The 3,465-nt window shown below is 31.7% G+C and overlaps 1 protein-coding gene across 1 annotated transcript; it reads right to left on the bottom strand.

The window, feature by feature from the left end:
- Positions 1–2,370: 2,370 nt before the first annotated feature.
- Positions 2,371–2,808, bottom strand: LOC107062687 (uncharacterized). Its single transcript, XM_015313586.1, has one exon. It carries the CDS (start codon positions 2,806–2,808, stop codon positions 2,371–2,373), a length of 438 nt encoding a protein of 145 aa, XP_015169072.1.
- Between the last annotated feature and the right edge of the window lie 657 nt (positions 2,809–3,465).

Below are 3,465 nucleotides of genomic sequence, written 5' to 3'. Positions count from 1 at the left end.
GGTCAGGACGTCAAGGTTTTAGATTTCATCTTGTGTCTGTAGTGCTTTCATCTTAAACCTTTTACCTGTGAGGATCGATTCTGCGTAGTTTCCTTTCCGTCCGTTTTTTTTTTCTTTTATGTTTACTGCGTCTTTTAAGCTCTCTGTAACAATTGGTTTTCATAGGTTTTGTTAATTTTTTCAAATAAAATGCAGAATGATGTAGTGAGTCCTTTCCTTGTTGAGGTTGCTCATTAACATGGTTTTCAAGTCCCCTATACTATGTGTGTGTTAGCTTATATTTTCCAAATTGAAAGTGAGTTGAGAAGGCACGTGAGAGTTGAAGTGTTGCAACATATGATAATTTAAATTTTTTCAAAGTAGCCGGTCTTTTCTTTTTTTTTTGAGAAAATGGGTTTGTTCATTTTAAGAAGAAGTGAATCAATAATGTTATTCTTATTTGAGAGTCGCTATCTTCAACGTCTTAGTCCGTTTTATTGATTATGTTTGTGAACAAATGACTAGTTTTATATATATGTATATATATATATATGTTCATCATGCTTAAACTAATCTTATAGTATTGCTCTTCATTACATACGTGACATACTTGTCTGCTATCCAATTTCTTTTTACTTATTTTTTTATTTTATTTTATTTTATACTAAAGACGTGTTTGTACAGTATCTTATTCCCAATATATTATGACAATGCTTTCTTGGTTTATATTTTATATATATATTTGATGTCCATTAAATCATCATTTCCTCATTATTAATTGTATAAAAATGTAGCACGCCCCCCCCCCCCCACTTCTCCGTTCTCTTTAGTATACTAACCTCTATTCTTTTTTCGTCGTTGCATGTGAAACTTGTCCGGGTCCTTACGGACCCTATCCTTGCATTTTCTGTGGGCCATGGAGGCCCAAATTCTATTTTATCTGAGTCAGCCTGCCATAAAAAATCGACGAACAGGCTCTGAAGTTGAAAATATGCGGTAGATCGGGAGATTGAAAAGATTGGGCCAAAGGCCTAATCTTTATAAAAGATTGTATTTTGTTATTTTGGGCCTAAGCCCTTGTCCTTTTAATTGCTATTATTGTATTAGTTTAGGACAGGTGGAAGATGGGCCTAAAACCCAAAGAAATAAAACTTCAAAATCTAGTCTATGACAGGTACTAAGGCGGCAAAAAATTGGGCCAAAAGCCCCAAAACGAAAATGGGCTCAAGTGCTGGCCCAGGCGAACAGAAACCAGACTTGGGCCTTCAAGCCTCTTTCCCTCTTTATCTTTTTGTGTTTGTTTTGTTTTGCTAATATCCGTTATTAATTTTAAGGTTAAAAAATTCAAATCCCCAAAAGACGCTTATTTCGTTTTAACAATTTTACTAAATCGATCACCTTTAAAAGGACTTAAAGAATTTTTGTCAAGGAAAATATCTCACTTAGTTCAATCCTTTCCTTTTCCCCTTTTAAAATAAAATAAAATGGACTTAATTATAAAATAGCATTATGTTTCAAGTCAAGTTAAAGTTAATTCACTTTTAGTCCAAATAAATTAATTGTCGGATAACCGCATGTTAGCGGGCATTTTCAGGTGGCTTTCAAACCCTTCCTGAAATGCTAATAAGAACCCCCAAACCCCTTTAAGTTTTCATTAGACTCCTGTTTTAGTCTTTTGAAAACAATAGTTTTCTTGATTTTTCTTAAAAAATTAAGTGGCGACTCTTAAACCAGTCTAAAATATATTTTCCAAATAAAACATAGATATTCAACTAAAACAAATCATAATTCAAATGTTAGTAAAATTTATTGACAACTAATATAAGGGGCTATTCAACCTAATATTGTGTTTTTATTATCATATTTCCAAATGAATCATAAAAACCTATTTTTGGTCAAATATAAATGAATTGTTGATATTTTTAAAATTCTAGAATGTATTATTTGATTTTTTTCTTTTAGAACTATCTTTATTTTTATGGGATTTTCAACTATTTATAAATAACAATTATCTCTACTTTTAAAAATAATTTAGAAAGAATAAAAAAAGAAGTAAATATTGACAAATTATCCTTTAATTAATGTCTTTAAATTCTTTTTTTAAGGCTGGGAGAGTAGAGACCTTGCATGAAAATGACGTTATCTTTTTCTTAGCTTGTTCCTTCCAAAGTTTGATTATTTTAGCACATCAAGTAAAAACATTAAATGCGTAAGCTTGAATAGGAAATTAAAGCATATTAAGGTGCAAGTTGCAACCCTAATAATTTACATACATCAGATATTCTTATCTTGAAGACTTGACCTATATATATTCGAAAAAAAATCTAAAATACATATACAAAATAAAATTACACAGATTCAGAATCCGGAGTTTGTCTCTATTTAGCTAGACTAAGTTAATTTAGCTTGAAGAATAAACTTGGCCATTTCGATGACTTGCTGGAGCAAAAAGTAAGTTGAAAGGGACAGACTCAAACAAATCAGCGCTAACATCCCCAGAGCCAAAGCTGGCCTAGTTTCCATCAAGTACATCTGTAACAATCCTATAGCTTCACAAACATCCTCATTGTAATGTGAAAAGTACTTCTTCTCCCATCCCATCCAATTTGAAGGTGGTCCTGATTTTTCAGTTTCTAACAATTTCATATCTTTAATGCGCATTCTCAAAACAATCATATTCTCATCCACGCTTCTTCCACCACGATTATATTGATCAAATCTTGCATTAATCACCACTCGCTTTGGCATCTTTGTAACTGAAGGAGTTGTCTCGAAAGACTTGCTAGAATTTAGAAGATTAGAACATGAAGAGATCACCGATGAAGTCATTTTGTACTTATGTGTAACTGATTGAGATTGAGGCGTAGTTATTATGATCGACATGAGATATATTAGATGGAATTTTCTGTATTACAATATGGTGGATTTGTGAAGCATATTTATAATGGGGTTAGGGGGGAGGAAGAAGTTGTTGTGTTTACGCAGAGAAATTACTTTGTCTTAGAAGTGAAGGGTCCTTAATAGAGTCGGCCCAACGTGTGGGACTATACGCGTAGCCGCAAGAAAGGGACGGGCACTGTAAAGCACAGTAACTTGATTGATAATTAATTAAGGGAGAAGTAATTAATTAATTGAATTTGTCCAAAATCTGTCTTCTAATTCAAGGGTGGGAGGGTTGATTTGTTTGTCTTCTAATTGGTGTGGTTTAATTAATATGAAAATCGTTACTTTCTCTGTTTCAATTTATTTGTCCTATTTTAACTTGATACGTAATTTAAAGAACAAAGAAAAAAATTTAAATCTTGTGATATTAACATGTCACATATTGAAAAGTTTTGGAATGAAAGATTGTTAAAGCAAGAAAAAGACATTTTTTTTTTCTTAATCAGACTTAAAAGTAAAGTAGGAAAAACAAATTGAAATGATGAAAATATTGTCATTTTTATCTGGTAAGTTACTTAAATATTAATCAAATTAAGATTATGT

The sequence above is a fragment of the Solanum tuberosum genome, unplaced genomic scaffold, assembly GCF_000226075.1.
Source record: "Solanum tuberosum cultivar DM 1-3 516 R44 unplaced genomic scaffold, SolTub_3.0 scf00244, whole genome shotgun sequence".
NCBI classification, from domain to species: Eukaryota; Viridiplantae; Streptophyta; class Magnoliopsida; order Solanales; family Solanaceae; genus Solanum; species Solanum tuberosum.
The sequence above is the reverse complement of the archived record's forward strand: the minus strand, read 5'-3'. Positions and strand labels throughout refer to the sequence as shown.

Excerpts from the sequence above, each read along its gene's own strand:
- LOC107062687 (XM_015313586.1), bottom strand. The coding sequence starts at position 2,808 with ATGACTTCATCGGTGATCTCTTCATGTTCTAATCTTCTAAATTCTAGC.